The sequence below is a fragment of the Bombina bombina genome, chromosome 4, assembly GCF_027579735.1.
Source record: "Bombina bombina isolate aBomBom1 chromosome 4, aBomBom1.pri, whole genome shotgun sequence".
Taxonomy (NCBI): domain Eukaryota; kingdom Metazoa; phylum Chordata; class Amphibia; order Anura; family Bombinatoridae; genus Bombina; species Bombina bombina.
This window is the reverse complement of record NC_069502.1, coordinates 317486622-317508460: the sequence shown is the minus strand read 5'-3', so window position 1 is coordinate 317508460 and position 21839 is coordinate 317486622. Positions and strand designations below refer to the sequence as shown.

The 21839-nt window shown below is 37.7% G+C and overlaps 1 protein-coding gene across 1 annotated transcript in view; it reads left to right on the top strand.

The window, feature by feature from the left end:
* MINDY4B (MINDY family member 4B) overlaps positions 1-21839 on the top strand; it is a 109692-nt gene that overhangs the window by 37945 nt on the left and 49908 nt on the right. The window contains exons 7-8 of the mRNA XM_053711725.1: positions 9588-9653; positions 10072-10142. Coding sequence (XP_053567700.1) covers positions 9588-9653; positions 10072-10142 — 137 coding nt within the window. The remainder of the gene's footprint in view (positions 1-9587; positions 9654-10071; positions 10143-21839) is intronic.

Sequence of the window (21839 nt, the reverse complement as noted above, 5' to 3'; positions counted from 1 at the left end):
ACCCTAACACCCCCCTAACTTAAATATTAATTAAATACATCTAAATACATTTAACTATTATTAAATTAATTATTCCTATTTAAAACTAAATACTTACCTTTAAAATAAACCCTACTATAGCTACAATATAAATAATAATTTTATTGTAGCTATCTTAGGATTTATTTTTATTTTACAGGCAAATTTCTATTTATTTTAACTAGGTACAATAGCTATTAAATAGTTATTAACTATTTAATAGCTACCTAGTTAAAATAAAGAGAAATTAACCTGTAAAATAAAAACTAAGTTACAATTACACCTAACACTACACTATACTTAAATAAATTATTCCTATTTAAAACTAAATACTTACCTGTAAAATAAACCCTAAGATAGCTACAATGTAATTAATAATTACATTGTAGCTATTTTAGGATTTATATTTATTTTACAGGTAACTTTGTATTTATTTTAGCTAGTTAGAATAGTTATTAACTATTTAATAACTACCTAGCTAAAATAAATACAAAATTACCTGTAAAATAAATCGTAACCTAAGTTACAATTAAACCTAACACTACACTATCATTAAATTAATTAAATAAATTACCTACAAATAACTACAATTAAATACAATTAAATAAACTAACTAAAGTACAAAAAAAAAGCTGTTACAAAAAATAAATAAAATAAGTTACAAACATTTCAAAAATATTAAAACAATTTTAAGCTACTTACACCTAATCTAAGCCCCCTAATAAAATAACAAAGCCCCCCAAAATAAAAAAATGCCCTACCCTATTCTACATTAAAAAGTTAACAGCTCAATTACCTTACCAGCCCTTAAAAGGGCCTTTTGCGGGGCATGCCCCAAAGAAAACAGCTCTTTTACCTGTAAAATAAAAAAACAACCCCCCCCAACATTAAAACCCACCACCCACATACCCCTACTCTAACCCAAACCCCCCTTAAATAAACCTAACACTACCCCCCTGAAGATCATCCTACCTTTAGCCGTCTTCAGCCAGTCGACCACCGATGGAACAGAAGAGGAGATCCGGAGCGGCAGAAGTCATCATCCAAGGGGCGCTGAAGAAGTCTTCCATCCGATTGAAGTCATCATCCAGGCGGCGTCTTCAATCTTCATCCATCCGGAGCGGAGCGGAGCCATCTTCAGACGAGCCTACGCGGAGCCATCTTCTTCCACCGACGACTGAATGACGAATGACGGTTCCTTTAAGTGACTTCATCCAAGATGGCGTCCATCGAATTCCGATTGGCTGATAGGATTCTATCAGCCAATCGGAATTAAGGTAGGAAAAATCTGATTGGCTGATCCAATCAGCCAATCAGATTGAAGTTCAATCCGATTGGCTGATACAATCAGCCAATCACATTGAGCTTGCATTCTATTGGCTGTCCCGATCAGCCAATAGAATGCGAGCTCAATCTGATTGGCTGATTGGATCAGCCAATCAGATTTTTCCTACCTTAATTCCGATTGGCTGATAGAATCCTATCAGCCAATCGGAATTTGAGGGACGCCATCTTGGATGACGTCACTTAAAGGAACCGTCATTCGTCGTTCAGTCGTCGGTGGAAGAAGATGGCTCCGCGTAGGCTCGTCTGAAGATGGCTCCGCTCCGCTCCGGATGGATGAAGATTGAAGACGCCGCCTGGATGATGACTTCAATCGGATGGAAGACTTCTTCAGCGCCCCTTGGATGATGACTTCAATCGGATGGAAGACTTCTTCAGCGCCCCTTGGATGATGACTTCTGCCGCTCCGGATCTCCTCTTCGGTTCCATTGGTGGTCGGCTGGCTGAAGATGGCTAAAGGTAGGATGATCTTCAGGGGGGTAGTGTTAGGTTTATTTAAGGGGGGTTTGGGTTAGAGTAGGGGTATGTGAGTGGTGGGTTTTAATGTTGGGGGGGTTGTATTTTTATTTTACAGGCAAAAGAGCTGTTTTCTTTGGGGCATGCCGCGCAAAAGGCCCTTTTAAGGGCTGGTAAGGTAATTGAGCTGTTAACTTTTTAATGTAGAATAGGGTAGGGCATTTTTTTATTTTGGGGGGCTTTGTTATTTTATTAGGGGGCTTAGATTAGGTGTAAGTAGCTTAAAATTGTTTTAATATTTTTGAAATGTTTGTAACTTAATTTTTTTATTTTTTGTAACTTAGCTTTTTTTTTTGTACTTTAGTTAGTTTATTTAATTGTATTTAATTGTAGTTATTTGTAGCTAATTTATTTAATTAATTTAATGATAGTGTAGTGTTAGGTTTAATTGTAACTTAGGTTAGGATTTATTTTACAGGTAATTTTGTATTTCTTTTAGCTAGGTAGTTATTAAATAGTTAATAACTATTTAATAACTATTCTAACTAGCTAAAATAAATACAAAGTTACCTGTAAAATAAATATAAATCCTAAAATAGCTACAATGTAATTATTAATTACATTGTAGCTATCTAACGGCTAGATTTAGAGTTTTGCGGCCAAAGGGGTGCGTTAGCTACGCATGCTTTTTTCTGGCCGCACCTTTTAAATACCGCTGGTATTTAGAGTTCACAGAAGGGCTGCGTTAGGCTCCAAAAAGGGAGCGTAGAGCATAATTTACCGCCACTGCAACTCTAAATACCAGCGGTGCTTATGGACACGGCCAGCTTCAAAAACGTGCTTGTGCACGATTCCCCCATAGGAAACAATGGGACAGTTTGAGCTGAAAAAAAACCTAACACCTGCAAAAAATCAGCGTTCAGCTCCTAACGCAGCCCCATTGTTTCCTATGGGGAAACACTTCCTAAGTCTGCACCTAATACCCTAACATGTACCCCGAGTCTAAACACCCCTAACCTTACACTTATTAACCCCTAATCTGCCGCCCCCGCTATCGCTGACACCTGCATATTTTTTTAACCCCTAATCTGCCGCTCCGTACACCGCCGCAACCTACGTTATCCCTATGAACCCCTAATCTGCTGCACCTAACACCGCCGACCCCTATATTATATTTATTAACCCCTAATCTGCCGCCCCCAACGTCGCCTCCACCTACCTACAATTATTAACCCCTAATCTGCCGACCGGACCTCACCGTTACTATAATAAATGTATTAACCCCTAATTCGCCTCACTCCCGCCTCAATAACCTTATAAGAAATATTATTAACCCCTAATCTGTCCTCCCTAACATCGCCAACACCAAACTTCACTTATTAACCCCTAATCTGCCGACCGGAACTCACCGCTACTATAATAAATGTATTAACCCCTAAAGCTAAGTCTAACCCTAACACTAACACCCCCCTAAGTTAAATATAATTTAAATCTAACGAAATAAATTAACTCTTATTAAATAAATTATTCCTATTTAAAGCTAAATACTTACCTGTAAAATAAATCCTAATATAGCTACAATATAAATTATAATTATATTGTAGCTATTTTAGGATTAATATTTATTTTACAGGCAACTTTGTATTTATTTTAACCAGGTACAATAGCTATTAAATAGTTAATAACTATTTAATAGTTATCTAGTTAAAATAATTACAAAATTACCTGTAAAATAAATCCTAACCTAAGTTACAATTAAACCTAACACTACACTATCAATAAATTAATTAAATAAAATACCTACAATTACCTACAATTAAACCTAACACTACACTATCAATAAATTAATTAAATACAATACCTACAAATAAATACAATGAAATAAACTAACTAAAGTACAAAAAATAAAAAAGAACTAAGTTACAAAAAATAAAAAAATATTTACAAACATTAGAAAAATATTACAACAATTTTAAACTAATTACACCTACTCTAAGCCCCCTAATAAAATAACAAAGACCCCCAAAATAAAAAAAATGCCCTACCCTATTCTAAAATTAAAATAGAAAAGCTCTTTTACCTTACCAGCCCTGAAAAGGGCCCTTTGCGGGGCATGCCCCAAAGAATTCAGCTCTTTTGCCTGTAAAAAAAAACATACAATACCCTCCCCAACATTACAACCCACCACCCACATACCCCTAATCTAACCCAAACCCCCCTTAAATAAACCTAACACTAAGCCCCTGAAGATCTCCCTACCTTGTCTTCACCACGCCGGGTTCACCGATCGATCCAGAAGAGCCTCCGATGTCTTCATCCAAGCCCAAGCGGGGGCTGAAGAGTGACGTCCATCCTCCGGCTGAAGTCTTGATCCAAGCGGCAAATGAAGAAGTCCATCTTCGGGCAGAAATCTTCATCCTATCCGGGCAGAAGAGGACATCCGGACCGGCAAACATCTTCATCCAGGCGGCATCGTCTATGTTGTTCCATACGATGACGAGCGGCTGATCTTGAAGACCTTCGGCGCGGATCCATCCTCTTCATTCGACGTCCAACTGAAGAATGAAGGTTCCTTTAAGGGATGTCATCCAAGATGGCGTCCCTTGAATTCCGATTGGCTGATAGGATTCTATCAGCCAATCGGAATTAAGGTAGGAAAATTCTGATTGGCTGATGGAATCAGCCAATCAGATTCAAGTTCAATCCGATTGGCTGAATGGATCAGCCAATCAGATTGAGCTCGCATTCTATTGGCTGTTCCGATCAGCCAATCGGAATTCGAGGGACGCCATCTTGAATGAACCTTAAAGGAACCTTCATTCTTCAGTTGGACGTCGAACGAAGAGGATGGATCCGCGCCGGAGGTCTTCAAGATCAGCCGCTCGTCATCGGATGGAACAACATAGAAGATGCCGCCTGGATGAAGATGTTTGCCGGTCCGGATGTCCTCTTCTGCCCGGATAGGATGAAGATTTCTGCCCGAAGATGGACTTCTTCATTTGCCGCTTAGATCAAGACTTCAGCCGGAGGATGGACGTCACTCTTCAGCCCCCGCTTGGGCTTGGATGAAGACATCGGAGGCTCTTCTGGATCGATCGGTGAACCCGGTGTGGTGAAGACAAGGTAGGGAGATCTTCAGGGGCTTAGTATTAGGTTTATTTAAGGGGGGGTTGGGTTAGATTAGGGGTATGTGGGTGGTGGGTTGTAATGTTGGGGGTGTATTGTATGTTTTTTTTTACAGGCAAAAGAGCTGAATTCTTTGGGGCATGCCCCGCAAAGGGCCCTTTTCAGGGCTGGTAAGGTAAAAGAGCTTTTCTATTTTCATTTTAGAATAGGGTAGGGCATTTTTTTATTTTGGGGGTCTTTGTTATTTTATTAGGGGGCTTAGAGTAGGTGTAATTAGTTTAAAATTGTTGTAATATTTTTCTAATGTTTGTAAATATTTTTTTATTTTTTGTAACTTAGTTCTTTTTTATTTTTTGTACTTTAGTTAGTTTATTTCATTGTATTTATTTTTAGGTATTGTATTTAATTAATTTATTGATAGTGTAGTGTTATGTTTAATTGTAGGTAATTGTAGGTATTTTATTTAATTAATTTATTGCTAGTGTAGTGTTAGGTTTAATTGTAACTTAGGTTAGGATTTATTTTACAGGTAATTTTGTAATTATTTTAACTAGGTAACTATTAAATAGTTATTAACTATTTAATAGCTATTGTAACTGGTTAAAATAATTACAAAGTTGCCTGTAAAATAAATATTAATCCTAAAATAGCTACAATATAATTATAATTTATATTGTAGCTATATTAGGATTTATTTTACAGGTAAGTATTTAGCTTTAAATAGGAATAATTTATTTAATAAGAGTTAATTTATTTCGTTAGATTTAAATTATATTTAACTTAGGGGGGGTGTTAGGGTTTGGGTTAGAGTTAGCTTTAGGGGTTAATACATTTATTATAGTAGCGGTGTGGTCCGGTCGGCAGATTAGGGGTTAATAATTGTAGGTAGGTGGAGGCGACGTTGGGGGCGGCAGATTAGGGGTTAATAAATATAATATAGGGGTCGGCGGTATTAGGGGCAGCAGATTAGGGGTACATAAGGATAACGTAGGTTGCGGCGGTGTACGGAGCGGCAGATTAGGGGTTAATAATAATATGCAGGGGTCAGCGATAGCGGGGGCGGCAGATTAGGGGTTAATAAATATAATATAGGGGTCGGCGGTATTAGGGGCAGCGGATTAGGGGTATATAGGGATAACGTAGGTGGCGGCGGTGTACGGAGCGGCAGATTAGGGGTTAAAAATTTTTAATAGAGTGGCGGCGATGTGGGGGGACCTCGGTTTAGGGGTACATAGGTAGTTTATGAGTGTTAGTGTACTTTAGAGCACAGTAGTTAAGAGCTTTATAAACCGGCGTTAGCCCAGAAAGCTCTTAACTCCTGACTTTTTTTCTGCGGCAGGAGTTTTGTCGTTAGATTTCTAACGCTCACTTCAGCCAAGACTCTAAATACCGGCATTAGAAAGATCCCATTGAAAAGATAGGATACGCAATTGGCGTAGGGGGATCTGCGGTATGGAAAAGTCGCGGCTGCAAAGTGAGCGTTAGACCCTTTCATGACTGACTCTAAATACCAGCGGTAGCCCAAAACCAGCGTTAGGAGCCTCTAACGCTGGTTTTGACGGCTAATGCCAAACTCTAAATCTAGCCGTTAGGGTTTATTTTACAGGTAAGTATTTAGTTTTAAATAGGAATAATTTATTTAAGTATAGTGTAGTGTTAGGTGTAATTGTAACTTAGGTTCTTTTTTATTTTACAGGTAAATTTCTCTTTATTTTAACTAGGTAGCAATTAAATAGTTAATAACTATTTAATAGCTATTGTACCTAGTTAAAATAAATTGAAATTTGCCTGTAAAATAAAAATAAATCCTAAGATAGCTACAATAAAATTATTATTTATATTGTAGCTATATTAGGGTTTATTTTAAAGGTAAGTATTTAGTTTTAGTTAATAAGAGTTATAATATTTAGATTTATTTAATTAATATTTAAGTTAGGGGGGTGTTAGGGTTAGGGTTAGACTTAGGTTTAGAGGTTAATAATTTTATTATAGTTGCAGCGGTGTAGGGGGGCAGGATAGGGGATAATAAATTTATTATAGGTTGCAGCAGTGTAGGGGGGCAGGATAGGGGTTAATAAATGTATTATAGGTGGCGACGGTGTAGGGGGGCAGATTAGGGGTTAATAAGTTTAATATAGGTGGCGGTGGTGTAGGGGGGGCAGGATAGGGGTTAATAAATGTATTATAGGTGGCGACGGTGTAGGGGGGGCAGATTAGGGGTTGATAAGTTTAATATAGGTGGCAGCGGGGTCCGGGAGCGACGGTTTAGGGGTTAATACATTTATTATAGTTGCGGCGGTGTCCGGGAGCGGCGGTTTAGGGGGTAATAAATTTATTTAGTTGCAGCGGTGTAGGGGGGGCAGGATAGGGGTTAATAAATGTATTATAGGTGGCGACGGTGTAGGGGGGGGCAGATTAGGGGTTAATAAGTTTAATATAGGTGGCGGCGGGGTCCGGGAGCGGCGGTTTAGGGGTTAATACATTTATTATAGTTGCGGCGGCTTAGGGGGTAATAAATTTATATATATACAAATTTCCACTCTTTACTAGCCATTGGCGAGTGGACATTTAATGGTGGAGAGTGAAAGTTAGTGAGTGAATGTTGAGAGATAAGGGAGAGGGTAAAAAGAGAGATTGAAAAGAAGAGGGAGGGGATAAGATAGTTAAGGGAGAGATTATAATTAATAAAAGAAAATCTCCATGTCTGCTATCACCTTCCATGACTGTCAGCACTTTCTCTACTTTCTCACTTCAACAACTTCCTATTTCTATCCAGCTGTTGTCTTACCCAGAACCACCAAGTTGATGTTGCTAACTGCATTGCACTTATGTTTGATAATCTATTACTGTATGTAGCATTATTTAATTTGTTCTGGTATAAAAAAAAATGACTGCACAATAATGTGTTTCACAATGGCTAAAGATATGCAAAGAAGGGGTAGAGTAGTGGTTGTGGTGTCTGGTGTGGGCAGGCAGTTGGTAGGATCAGAAGTGGCGAGTAAAATTTTGGAATGGCTAGTAGCTTACGACCTGAAATTTTGAGCCCTGCAGTATATATAGGAATATCTATTTACAAATACATAGAACATATTCTGCTATGTGAAGAACATTGGAATGTGAATTATTTACAGTAAATACATAGTTAAAACCTTTATTAAAATTAAATATTGTATAAATATGCTTTTACATGTTTTCTTCTACTTAACTAAAAAGGGCTCCAATGCATATATATATCTGTATATGTGTACATATGTATTTCTGTAAATACATAAATACACATATTAATACATATGTACACATATATAGATATATATACAGGTATACATACATATCTATCTTGAGAGATGTATATGTATGTATGTCTATGTTAAATCCCTGCCTTTTTTTTTTTCTTACACCTGAGATCTCATATGTTTGAGCCTCTATAACTTCTGTGTGCAATTTAAAAAAAATTTTTTATATTAAATGGTGTTTTTATGAGTGTGAGTGTACTTTGTAATGTATTTTTATGTTTTTGGGTAACTTTTATTTTGCATGAAACAGTTAACAAGAGCTCTGAAGTCACGGTAATGATTCTAGGGTAAATCGTGATTGCGCTCAAACGATCACTTTTACTTTCAACTTGTAATACCAGCGGTAAACCTGACAAGCCCAAACCCCTCTGATAAACCCCTTATCGCTAGGGTGCAAATGTTTGCGTTCCACTCGTAATTTGAGAACAACTGCAAAAGTAATTTTCTTATGGTTTATAATTCCATTGATGGAGTTAATACCGTACCAGTTTCACACAAACCTTTAGAAAAATACGCAAAAACTGGATCTTATAAATCTCATGGATTACAATGACCTCGGACTCCCAAAGCTTTTTAAAAGGGAAATAAAACAGTACTTATTTAGTAACAACAGTGATTATTACTTTATTTAGATTAAAGTAAACATAAAAAGAAAAAGATTGTGTTAAAATCCTTTTAAAATTATGAATAATACATATTGCAATGATTCCTTTTACGTATAAGCCCCTGCTTAGTGATATTGTTTTGTTACTGCAATGAAACAGAGGGGCATATTTATCAAACTCCGTGCGGAGCTTGATGCCCCGTCTAAAGACCGCTGCTCTTATAACCTGTCCGCCTGCTCTGAGGCGGCGGACAGAAATCAACCTGATTGAAAACGATCGGGTTGATTAACACTCCCTGCTAGCGGTCGAATGGCCGCGAATCTGCAGGGGGCGGAATTGCACCAGCAGTTCACAAGAACTGCTGGTGCAATGATAAATGCTGAAAGCGTATGCTGTCTGCATTTATCGATGTGCAGCAAACATGATCCGCAATATCGGATCATGTCCGCTCGCACATTAATAAATAGACCCCAGACTGTTTAACATTTCTTTAAAGAGTTCATCTACCAGGTTGGAAGGCACATATCAATCCTAGATATATTAACATTTTTAGTTTTAATATACAGAAAACCAAGATTTCCATAAAACAGATATTAAAATGCTTTTCTAATAAAACAATATTGTTTAAAGTAATTTAAAATGAAAAGGAGCCAAACAATTAGTATGAATATTTACTAAAAATATCTTAGAAGGAACTGTTTGTATGACCATAGTTTATGAAATTATAATGTTCTTGTTTTAACAGATTCAGTTATTTGAATTTATGAACAAAGAAAAACTGGAGAAATTCATCTTTGCACACATACGCTGTGTGAGTACATTCTATATTTAATTTAGAATGTTTTTCTTTGAAATATATCTCTTCTATTGCACGAGAGCTCAGGCACGAAAGGGTGTATCAGATAATATGCAAGTTTATGAGTAATTTATGTATGTCCTGTGTTATACAATTATGTTTACTTGAAAAAAAGGATCTTGTCACCTGCTGTAAGCATAGGTTGCAATTGTAATATATCTGATAATATGCTAGTTTATGAGTAATTTATGCATGTTCTGTGTTATACAATTCTGTTTACTTGGAACAAGGACTATGTCATCTGCTGTTAGCGGAGGTTTAAAACAAATTTATTATTTCCGTTAGTGCTTCCAGGAAGGTTTCTAAAGTGTCTGTTTTATCAGATTCTATAAGCAAATTCATTAACTGTTTGGTTGCAATTTTTTTTTCTCAGTTCAAAAATGAAGGAAGCCATGGTGTGATATTATTTTTGTACAGCTTGCTGTTCTCTAGGACATTTTCAAGGTATGTAATGATGACATTTACAAAGGAGCAAATATAGGGGCGATTCATCACCGGAAACAGGAGTTAAGAAACAGAGGTCTTAAGACCGCTGCTTCTTAACTCGTCCTCCGTCTCTGAGGCGGCAGACAGCAATCCGCCCAATCGCATAAGATCGGGTTGATTAACACCCGAATGGCCGCAAATCTGCAGGGGGCGGCATTGCACAAGTAGTTCACCAGAACTAATTGTGCAATGGTAAATGCTGACAGCGTATGCTTTTGGCATTTAGGTGCGGCAGACGTGATTGCTACAGCGGATCATGTCCGTCCACACTTTCATAAATCGGCCCCATAAAGTTAAATCATGTGCAATAAATTGGTTTACATTCCAGTTTTGCCAATCTTATAATTGGACATTTTTGTTGTTTCCCCCATGAGCCCTTTTTCAACTGTGAGCCTTCACTATCAATATGTGCAGCCCCATTTTTGGTCTTTTTCAGATGACTTTTGAACACAAAACAACAAAACATATGTAACAAACCAACTACTTCAAGCGAGCCTGTGATGTAGTTTTGTGGGTGAAAGCGTAAAAACATAATTTATGCTTACCTGATAAATTAATTTCTATTATGGTAGTGAGAGTCCACAGTCCTTCATCTTGGGAATTACTCTTCTCTACCAGAAGAGGCAAAGATTCTATAAAACCCATCCCACCTCCCAAATACTTCAATCTAACAAATAGTCAAGCAAGCGAGGTAAGAAATAGAAATAAGAGTCAAAAAAGGAGCAGGGAAAAAGATGTGCTGAAGAGAAAACTAATCCCAGGAAAAAACAAGGGTGGGGTCTTGTGAGTTCTTACCACTCTGAAAGAAATTATTTTATCAGGTAAGAATAAATTATGTTTCATTACAGGTGGTGGGAGTCCATAATCCTTTACTCTTGGGAACTAATATCCAAGCTGTGGAGTCCACGACTATTAACATAAAGGGAGGGATTTTAAAACATATTGTTTCACTAAGAGAATAAATCCACAACCCCAATAAATTTCTTTTTTTTTAAATGCACTTAAAACAAGTAAACAGGCGAGGAAATCAAACTGAGGCAACTGCTTGAAGAAGAAAAAACATAAAATTTGTAGAATCTAGTAAAGGTATTCAAAGAGGAACAAGTAGGTGCCTTGCAAATTTGATCAACTGAAGCCTCATTCTTGAAAGCCCAAGAAGTGGCAACTGACCTAGTAGAATGGCCAGTAACCCGCTGCAGTTGAGTCTGACCTGCCTTCAAATAAGCTCTGTGAATCAAATGTTTTAACCAAGAGGCTAAAGAAATAACAGAGGTCTTCTGACCTTTCCTAGGGCCAGAAAAAAGAGCAAACAAACTAGAAGTTTGTCTAAAATCCTTAAAAGCATAAAAATAATATTTTAATGCCCTAACAACATCCAGAGAATGCAAAGATCTTTAAGAAGCATTTTTAGGATTAGGACACAAAGTAGGAACAACAATGTCGCTGCTAATGTCTGAAGAAACAACATTAGGCAAAAAAATTAATGATGTCCTTAAAACAGCCTAATCCTGATGAAAAATCAGATAATGAGGTTCACAAGAAAGAGCAGACAAGTCTTCTAGCAGAAGAAATAGGCAAAAGAAACTACTCTTTCCAAGAAAGAAGTTTAATGTCTAATTCATGCATGGGCTCAAAAGAGCTTGCGAAATCCTTAACACTAGGTTAAGATTCCATGGAGGAGAAATAGGCTTGAAAACAGGTTTGATATATACCAAAGCTTGAACAAAACAATGAACATCAGGAAGATTAGCAATCTTGTTGTGGAACAAAACTGAAAAAGCTGACATCTACCCTTTTAGAGAACTGGCAGATAGCCGTTATATAGACCATCCTGCAAAAACTGCAAAATCCTAGGAGTCCTGAAAGAATACCAGAAAAAAACATTATTTATACACCAAGAAATAAAGGCCTTCCAGGTATATGGGATGTGAGTTGCAGAAACTAGACAATAATTGGCTTTTGCCCAGGAGAGAATCTGGGTCACCTACATCATTGCCAGAGAACTGCGAGTTCCCCCCTGATGGTTGATATAAGCTACTGCTGTGACATTGTCTGCTGAAAACAGAGATGAGACTACATTTTCAACAAAGGCCAATCTTGAAGGGCCGTGAAAATTGCATGGATTTCTAGAACATTAATTGGTAGCCTCATCTCCCAAGAATCCCAAACCCCCTGTGCTGTCAGAGACCCCCCAAATAGCTTCCCAACCTGAAAAACGTGCATCTGTAGTGATCACAGTCCAGGTAGGATGAGCAAAAGAAACTGAAAATGCTTGTCCAGAAATGCAAACCTCAGAAACTGTTAATGTTCTTTGTGAATTGGAATATGAAGGTAAGCATCTTTTAAATCTTTTGTGGACATAAACTGACCTAGCTGAACAAAAGGCAGAATAGTCCTGATAGTTTCCATTCTGAAAGATGGAATCCTTACAAATTTTCCAGAGCCTTTAGATCCAGAAATGGTTTGAAAGTACCTTCCTTCTTTGGAAAAATTAAGAGATTTGAATAAAATCCCATCCCCTGTTCCATCAAAGGAAAGGAACAATCATTTCCATTGGACAAGGTTCTGGAACAAACTGAAACCAAGCCTCCTGAAAGAGGTGTAATCTGCTTCCCACCAGAACTTCTGGATTGGGGGCCAAACCTTCAAGCAGTTTTGGAAGTAACGATAGATTTGTTACCCTGCTTTGAATTGTTCCAGTTCCAGACTATATCAGAGGAACCTTGCTTTTGAGCAGAGGAGTCAGTTTTCTCTTCCTTATTCTGATGAACGGAACAAAAACAATTGGAAGATTTGGATTTCCCTTTAGACTTTCTGTCTTGAGGAAGAAAAGCCCCTTTACCTCCAGTAATAGTGTAAATAATAGAATCTAAATCAGAACCAAATAACTTCTTTCCCTGAAAGGAAAGAGACAATAATCTAGATTTAGACATCATATCAGTAGACTTGGATTAAAGCCAGAAGGCCCTTCTGGCAAGAATTGGCAACAACATGCATTTGACATTAATCTTCATAATAACAAAGACAGCATTACACATAAAATAATTGGCACTCTGAAGCAAACCCAATAGATTTGCACTAACTGGGTCATCAGAACACTGATCTGAAAGACTAGACAACCAGTAAGTAGAAGCAGCAGCTATATCAGCAATAGAAATAGCTGGTCTGAGAATATAACCTGCATTTAAAGGGGTCTTTCTATGAAAAGATTCTAGTGTTCTGCCTAAAGGGTCATTAAAACAAGTACTGTCTTCCAAAGGAATAGTAGTACGTTTAGCCAGAGTGCAAATGGCCCCATCCACCTTGGGAACTCTTTCCCATAAATCTAAGTGAAATCTAAGCAGCAGGTACAGGATATAACTTTTAAACCTTGCAGTAAAGAGTAAAATACATACCTGGCTTAGAAAATGCAATAGAGATCATGTCAGAGACAGCATCAGGCACAGGAAAACCCTCAGGGAGATTAACAACAGTTCTAAAAATTTAATTTAAACGACTACAAGGTTTATCATCAGAAACTTTTTGGATCTTTAACTCCTAAAGTTACTAGGTCCTCTTTTAAAAGAGAATGAATATTTTCAACTTCAAATAAAAATGAGGAAAATCAGTTTCAACTTCAGATGAGGAATCCTCATCCCCAGAGGAAACTTAACCATCTGAAGACATAACAGTATCCCTGGTCTTAGGGCACATAAGGCCGACTCGCAAAAAACAAAGCGCGCCAAGAAAGCCTCTGTGCACAAAGGCAAGCGAATAGTGAAAAAGAATCTGTCCCAGGGCATGGCCATATATAACAAGATACATAGAAAAACATTTTTTAAAGTGCCCATAACATGGCTACATTAGGCCTAGATTTGGAGTTCGGCGGTAGCCGTCAAAACCAGCGTTAGAGGCTCCTAACGCTGGTTTTGTCCGCCCGCTGGTATTTGGAGTCAGTGATTAAAGGGTCTAACGCTCACTTTTCAGCCGCGACTTTTCCATACCGCAGATCCCCCTACGCCATTTGCGTATCCTATCTTTTCAATGGGATCTTCCTAACGCCGGTATTTAGAGTCGTTTCTGAAGTGAGCGTTAGAGCTCTAACGACAAAACTCCAGCCGCAGGAAAATAGCAGGAGTTAAGAGCTTTCTGGGCTAACGCCGGTTCATAAAGCTCTTAACTACTGTACCCTAAAGTACACTAACATCCATAAACTACCTATGTACCCCTAAACCGAGCTCCCCCCACATCGCCGCCACTCGATTAAAATATTTTAACCCCTAATCTGCCGACCGCCACCTACGTTATACTTATGTACCCCTAATCTGCTGCCCCTAACCCCGCCGACCCCTGTATTACATTTATTAACCCCTAACCTGCCCCCCACAACGTCGCCGCCAGCTACTTAAAATAATTAACCCCTAATCTTCCGACCGCAAAGCGCCGCCACCTACGTTATCCCTATGTACCCCTAATCTGCTGCCCCTAACACCGCCGACCCCTATATTATATTTATTAACCCCTAATCTGCCCCCCTCAACGTCGCCGACACCTGCCTACACTTATTAACCCCTAATCTGCCGAGCGGACCGCACCGCTACTATAATAAAGTTATTAACCCCTAACCCGCCTCACTAACCCTATCATAAATAGTATTAACCCCTAATCTGCCCTCCCTAACATCGCCGACACCTACCTTCAATTATTAACCCCTAATCTGACGACCGGAGCTCATCGCTATTCTAATAAATGGATTAACCCCTAAAGCTAAGTCTAACCCTAACACTAACACCCCCCTAACTTAAATATAATTTACATCTAACGAAATAAATTAACTCTTATTAAATAACTTATTCCTATTTAAAGCTAAATACTTACCTGTAAAATAAATCCTAATATAGCTACAATATAAATTATAATTATATTATAGCTATTTTAGGATTAATATTTATTTTACAGGCAACTTTGTAATTATTTTAACCAGGTACAATAGCTATTAAATAGTTAAGAACTATTTAATAGTTACCTAGTTAAAATAATAACAAATTTACCTGTAAAATAAATCCTAACCTAAGATATAATTAAACCTAACACTACCCTATCAATACATTAATTAAATAAACTACCTACAATTACCTACAATTAACCTAACACTACACTATCAATAAATTAATTAAACACAATTCCTACAAATAAATACAATTAAATAAACTAGCTAAAGTACAAAAAATAAAAAAGAACTAAGTTACAAAAAATAAAAAAATATTTACAAACATAAGAAAAATATTACAACAATTTTAAACTAATTACACCTACTCTAAGCCCCCTAATAAAATAACAAAGCCCCCCAAAATAAAAAATTCCCTACCCTATTCTAAATTAAAAAAGTTACAAGCTCTTTTACCTTACCAGCCCTGAACAGGGCCCTTTGCGGGGCATGCCCCAAGAATTTCAGCTCTTTTGCCTGTAAAAAAAAACATACCATACCCCCCCAACATTACAACCCACCACCCACATACCCCTAATCTAACCCAAACCCCCCTTAAAGAAACCTAACACTAAGCCCCTGAAGATCTTCCTACCTTGTCTTCACCATCCAGGTATCACCGATCCGTCCTGGCTCCAACATCTTCATCCAACCCAAGCGGGGGTTGGCGATCCATCATCCGGTGGCTGAAGAGGTCCAGAAGAGGCTCCAAAGTCTTCCTCCTATCCGGCAAGAAGAGGACATCCGGACAGGGCAAACATCTTCTCCAAGCGACATCTTCGATCTTCTTCCATCCGGTGCGGAGCGGGTCCATCTTGAAGCAGGCGACGCGGATCCATCCTCTTCTTCCGTTGTCTCCCGACGAATGACGGTTCCTTTAAGGGACGTCATCCAAGATGGCGTCCCTCGAATTCCGATTGGCTGATAGGATTCTATCAGCCAATCGGAATTAAGGTATGAATTTTCTGATTGGCTGATGGAATCAGCCAATCAGAATCAAGTTCAATCCGATTGGCTGATCCAATCAGCCAATCAGATTGAGCTTGCATTCTATTGGCTGTTCCGGCGATGTTAAGGCACCAATCAGCAGCTAGCTCCCACTAGTGTAGGACATGTTCATATTATTTGTAAACAAGGGATACAAAAAGAATAAAATTAGAAGTGAATTTAAAAGCGTCTTAAAATTACATGTGCCACTGCTATCTGAATCAAGTAAGTTTAATTTTGACTTTCCAGAAATCTGTGAATAGAATCACAAAGACAGAGGGCGCCTCCTAGTGAAACACTGGTATGATGGAAAATGTAACAGATTATAATCTGAAATAATACTCACAAAAGGAGCAGCACCAAATGTGCTAAATGGTACAAGATGGGGACTCACAATGACCCAGCTACCCTGATCCTGCAATAGGATGTGGGGATCCAGGATATCCAGATGGTGTGGTAGAAAGGACAGGCTCAGGCTTCCATATGGTAAAACATATATTTATTTTAAAATCAGATTAAAAAACAAAAGGGTGTATAACATCACCCAAATGGTATATAAAAAACAATGTTATAACAGATTGCAACGCGTTTCTCAGCACAAAGTGGCTGTTTCCTCAGGTTCAGCTAATGGAAGCACTGACTTTTATACCTGTGGTTAGACCTGATGACTCCTCCCAAACCATATGTCTGCAATTAAACTAAGTTAACAATTGATTATCTGTCCATGACCTGAATTTGTAATACAAAACACTATACATTCTGCAAAAAATCTCAGGAATAAAAGTCAGTGCTTCCATTAGCTAAACAGATACCGGAGGAAACAGCCACTTTGTGCTGAGAAACGCATTGCAATCTATTATAACATTGTTTTTTATATACCATTTGGGTGATGTTATACAGCCTTTCGACTAGATTACGAGTTTTTGTCGGTAAGGCTTGCGGGGCTAACGAGCAGTTTCAGCTCACTGCTCACCTACAAACAACGCTGGTATTTACAGGTTTTTTTAAACCCGGAGTTAGCCGCAAAAAAGTTTAGTTCAACATCTCACCTCAATACTAGCACTGCTTACGGTAGCGGTGAGCTGGCAAAATGTGCTTGTGCACGATTTCCCCATAGGAATCAATGGGGCAGATTCGGCTGAAAAAAAAACCCTGCAAAAAAGCAGTGTTCAGCTCCTAACGCAGCCCCATTGATTCCTATGGGAAAATACATTTATGTCTACACCTAACACCCTAACATGAACCCAGAGTATAAACACCCCTAATCTTACACTTATTAACCCCTAATCTGCCGCCCCCAACATCGTCGCCATCTGCATAATATTATTAACCCCTAATCTGCCACTCCGGACACTGCCGCCACCTACATTATACTTATTAACCCCTAATCTGATGCCCCCAGCATCGCTGAACCCTACATTATATTTATTAACCCCTAATCTGCTGTCCCCAATGTCGCCGCAACCTAACTACATTTATTAACCCCTAATCTGCTGCCCACAACGTCGCCGCCACTATAATAAATATATTAACCCCTAAACCTAAGTCTAGCCCTAACCCTAACACCCCCCTAACTTAAATATAATTTAAATAAATATAAATAAAATTACTACAATTAACAAAATTATTCCTATTTAAAACTAAATACTTACCTTTAAAATAAACCCTAAGCTAGCTACAATATAACTAATAGTTTATTATTATATATATATATATATATATATATATATTATATATTATATATTATATAGTTATTAAATAGATATTAACTATTTAATAGCTACCTAGCTAAAATAAGTACAAATATACCTGTAAAATAAAACCTAACCTATGTTACAATTACACCTAACACTACACTATCATTAAATAAATTAACTAAATTAACTACAATTAATTACAATTAAATTAAATAAACTAAAGTACGGGAAAAAAAACACTAAATTACAGAAAATAATAAAATAATTACAATTTTTTTTAAACTAATTACACCTAATAAAATAAAAAAGCCCCCCAAAATAAAAAAAAATCCCTACCCTATACTAAATTACAAATAGTCCTTAAAAGGGCTTTTTGTGGGGCATTGCCCCAAAATAATCAGCTTTTACCTGTAAAAAAAAATACAATACCCCCTAACATTAAAACCCACCACTCACACACCCAACCCTACTCTAAAACCCACCCAATCCCCCCTTAATAAAACCTAACACTAACCCCTTGAAGATCACCCTGCCTTGAGATGTCTTTACCCAACCGGGCAGAAGTGGTCCTCCAGACGGTCCGAAGTCTTCATCCTATCCGGGCAGAAAAGGTCCTCCAGACGACCAGAAGTCTTCATCCAGGCGGCATCTTCTATATTCATCCATCCAGAGTGGAGCGGGTCCATCTTCAAGACATTCGATGCGGAGCATCCTCTTCTTTCCAACGACTAACACTAAATGACGGTACCTTTAAGTGACGTCATCCAAGATGTCGTCACTTAAAGGTATTGGATCAGCCAATAGGATTGAACTTCAATCCTATTGGCAGATTGGATCAGCCAATAGGATTTTTCTACCTTATTACGATTGGCTGATAGAATTCTATCAGCCAATCGGAACTGAAGGGACGCCATCTTGGATGACGTCACTTAAAGGTACAGGTCGCCAGCAGGGGGGTGTCAATCAACCCGATCGTACTCGATCGGGTTGATTTCCGGCGATGTCTCTCCGCCTGCTCAGAGCAGGCGGACAGGTTATGGAGCAGCGGTCTTTGTGACCGCTGCTTCATAACTGCTGTTTCTGGCAAGCCTGCAGTTATGAAGCAGCGGTCATTCGGAGCTTGATAAATATGCCCCTATGTAGCTAGTCTACGAAATCGCCTTGTCGCGCATGTGCTGTTGCAGGAGCGCGCTTTGACAATACGTATAGAGCTGGTGGGACCGCTCTATAAGTCACAGGGAGAAAAAGTAGGAAGTAGCAGCTGGGAGGAGCTGGACTCGATCACGGGCTTACATGATAATACACAGGTTTTTTTTAATAATTACCACATAGTGACACGTAAGAACAGATAAGTCCACCCCTTCATTTTTTATTAATTTTCAAAAATAAAATTATATATTGAATTTTGATTTCAGCAAAATAATATTGTCATTGAGTGGGAAACCAACCAACGAAACAAAAGATCCCATACAAAAATATGTAACCAATATGCAGTATAGACTACACCCCATGTGTAATCAAGTTAAAAATCAACTTTTACTAAGGTAATTAAAATAGATAGAATATAAAAATAAAATTGTTTGATTAAAAAATAATAAAAGTATTTCCAAATTTAACACCAAGGCTCCTTGTACCAAGACAATTATTATATAGCCATTATATCAGTATTTAGGGCTGACACTTAATATAGGTCATTATCCGCATTGTCACATGAGTAACGAAACAAAAGATCCCTTGACTATTATTGTGTCCACACAGGATCAAGTTAAAAGTTATAATATTGCTTTCTTGAAAGGGATATTTAGCGCTCCACTTGTAATCTGGCCCAAATAAATACAAAAATACTGAAATAATTTTCTTTGTAGAAAACAAGTAAGTCATGTTTAAAATATGTTCCTTACATTATTTTTTCTTGTTTATTAAAAATAGCATTAATGATTGCCTTTATATAATCTGCAAAGTTTTTAACATCGTGAAGCAAGAAAATACATTTCAAATCAGTTTAAGAGAGTGACAGGAATGTAAGTATGCTGCAAGATATATAATTTTCTAAGTAATAAGGAATTCATTCAGTTTTTTCAATACAGTAAGACACAGTTTAGCACTGCAGATGTGTTCCAGAAAATAGATAGCCAACCAAAACTACACAAAACAGGATTTTTTTTTTATAGGTGAAAAAGCAAACACAAATACAGTACTAGAAATGGGTCAAACAGTACATTTAATTTCAAAGCATGTGTTATATGGAAGCAATATGTGTGTGCAGTAGTGATGGCTGGTAAATTATGAAGCAGGTGGGGCACTACAGCCCACTTGAAAAAAGCCCCACCCCTAGATGACGCCCACTCCACAAAACACACACCCGTACTCTCACACACATGCAGACACATTCTCACACACTCTCCCTAGGGTACTACTGAATTGAGATCTGACATTTTTCACATGGCTATAAGGGGAGCTCAAAACTGTAATAAAAAAAAAAGATATAACCACCCCACCTGGAACGAAAAGCAGCTCAGTAGCTTGTTCTATGGCAAGTTACTACCCAGGAGTAGCCCAGCCCTTTTAGCCCAGTTGTCCTTTTCACAAAGGAAAAGGTTCAAGAAGTATATCAGTCTGATGCCACTGAGTAAGGTCAGTCCAGCCCAAAATGCCATGCAATTCTCCTCTAAACAAGGAACATGACAACCCCAGATGATCGTTTTGTACTTCTGTTTGCCTTCTCAGTGAGGTGCAGCCAAATTCCTCTAAGCACACTGGGCACGTCTGGTTTCCCCATCACCCTCAGGGAGACCTCCCCAGGGTCATAATACAAATGCATACAAAGAAAGAAGCGCTCTACCAGGAAGGAACAACAGCTCAGTGGCTTGTTCTCCAGCGCTTCTCTCTTTTTATTTATGCAAATTATGATCCTATGGGAAACCAGACGTGGATCTGTTGCTCAGTCTGCCTAGAGGGATATGGTTGCACCTAACTAATGAGTCACACACTAGGCCGAAATATACGCCTGGGGTTTTGCTGTTTCTCCCATTCAGAGAGGCATTGCCTGGTATTTCAGGACTGGACTACACTGTTTAGTCGGGATCAGACTTATATGCTACAGGAAAATTCTTCTCTGTAAAAGGCACATGTTGAGTTAAAAGTTGCTGCTCCGAGGGTGGTAACTAACCATAGAACAAGCTATTATGCTATTGTTTGCTCCCAGGTTGAACACTTCTCTCTTTTTATTTTTATAGATAGATGATAGATAGATAAATAGATGATAGATAGATAGATAGATAGATAGATAGATAGATAGATAGAATACATATATAATAAATAGGTGTGTATATTATAATATTATGGGCCAGATTACAAGTGGAACATTTTTTAATGCTCCCGCTCAAGCGTTAACTGTGCAAGAAGTTTTTGCGTGTGTCGGGCTACGCTTGTATTATGAGTTGAAAGTAAACTGTTTTGGCTCATGTGCTAACTTAATGCACGCAAAAAGCCCAACTTAGAATATCATGCACACGATAACCTATTCCCCAAAAGAAGTCAATAGAACAAAAAGAGTGGAAAAAAACACCTTATTCGCGCGCACACCATATTCTCAAGTGTGCTAACCCGACATGAAAATATGAATATTTCAGATTCCAATATTCTTCAAATAGAAGAATATGCTCTATTTATTCATATATATATATATATATATATATAATAGTTTTTTGTTACAATATATATGTATACCTATATATAGACTTGATTATATATATACATATATATATATATATATATACACAGTATATATGTAGCAATAGCTATTTAAAAATAGCTAGAACATATTCTGCTATGTTCAGAACATTGGAATATGAAATATTTACAGTAAATACATAGTTAAAATCATTATTAAAAATTAATATTGCATGTATATTATGTATAGTATGTTTTTTCATGCTTTCATCTACTTTAAGGGACAGTCAACTCCAAAAATGTAATTGTTTAAAAGATAGATAATCCCTTTAT